This window comes from Cyprinodon variegatus, unplaced genomic scaffold (assembly GCF_000732505.1).
Source record: "Cyprinodon variegatus isolate N-32 unplaced genomic scaffold, C_variegatus-1.0 Scaffold1130, whole genome shotgun sequence".
Taxonomy (NCBI): Eukaryota; Metazoa; Chordata; class Actinopteri; order Cyprinodontiformes; family Cyprinodontidae; genus Cyprinodon; species Cyprinodon variegatus.
The window spans coordinates 230,885-232,081 of record NW_015151583.1 but is presented as its reverse complement, the minus strand read 5'-3'; the positions used below and the strand labels follow the sequence as shown (position 1 = coordinate 232,081).

Genomic DNA, 1,197 nt, shown 5'->3' with positions numbered 1-1,197 from the left:
AATACTCTGTTGTATAAATGTTTTATTTAACATAATAAAATAAAAACTATCAGTTTTTTGCTTTTTTTGCCCAGCTATATTAGCAGCTCCTAACTTTTCAGCAAAGTGATTCCTGCAGTAAGGAGCCGAGCGTATCGGCGTTCCAAAGCCTCCTAAACGGCTGGGCTCACCTGTGTTCCTGTAATAAACTGCAGCTTCTGCTCTGGGCCTGATATTTTTGTCTTCTATTTGTCTTTGAAATCAGGTGAAGAGAAATTCCAGGGGTACGACTAAATACATGGAGCTGTACATCGTGGCAGACAGCACACTGGTAAGATGTTCCTCCCCCTCATCCTACACACCCCTCCAGGGGAATATTCCTCTGAACAATCGACTGTGACGTTTGCCTCTAAATATATCAGGAAACTATCGAGAAAGGCTGGAAACAAGATTGGAAGTTCTACACAATGATTGCACTCAAAGCTAATGGAGCACTTGACAGCTTTGAGCTGAAGTAATAACAGAGAAGGAAAGCGTTTGGTGTGATGCCAGGAGATTTCTTCTGATTAATGAGAATAGATTTAGTCTGGATCTAAAGGTTAAGGGCTTTTAAACCAAAAATATACCACTGTGATCAGATACAGGATTTTTATTCAGCCCTGCTAAGGTGTTCTGGAAAATCGTGTTTTTTAAAATGGTGATAAAAGAGATATAAACTGAGAACAATACATGTTTTTACAGCGTTTCCAATGTAGTTTGATTATATTTCTATACAAAAAAGCTGAAGAACAATTGGATCCTGATAAAATAAGGTAATATTCATCAAGCATCCGTCCTGATGGTGTTTGGATAGTTTCCTATTTAGGCAGACTTAAAAAGATGTGTGCGCCATCTGCTGGCAGTACCGTGGAATTGATGCCGCTACTTCATAGAGCTGTCCTGCAGTTCCTCACAGTAAAGTCTGATGCTATGATCACAATTTGAGCAGCAGAAGCAGCTAGTTTACATGCAAAGTTTATGGTTGACGGACATCGAGGTGCATCACAAGATCCTGCAGCATCTAGAGCAGCAGGAGCAGCAGCTAATGAGCTTCTGAGGAGCTCATGACGCGCTTCACAGGCAGCAGCTGCTGGAGTTGGAAAAATGTATATTTAGCTGCTGGACGCGCCTCATCAACCAATCAGAGAAGCTGATCTGGGAGCTGGCAGGGAGTCAGAC

General features: G+C 41.8%; 1 protein-coding gene across 1 annotated transcript in view; it reads left to right on the top strand.

Moving 5' to 3' along the window:
* Positions 1–1,197, top strand: part of LOC107101668 (disintegrin and metalloproteinase domain-containing protein 19-like) — a gene marked incomplete at its 5' end in the record, with an annotated part of 100,559 nt that overhangs the window by 6,767 nt on the left and 92,595 nt on the right. Inside the window, one exon of the mRNA XM_015400662.1 lies at positions 245–310. Within this exon, the coding sequence (XP_015256148.1) occupies positions 245–310 (66 nt within the window). The remainder of the gene's footprint in view (positions 1–244; positions 311–1,197) is intronic.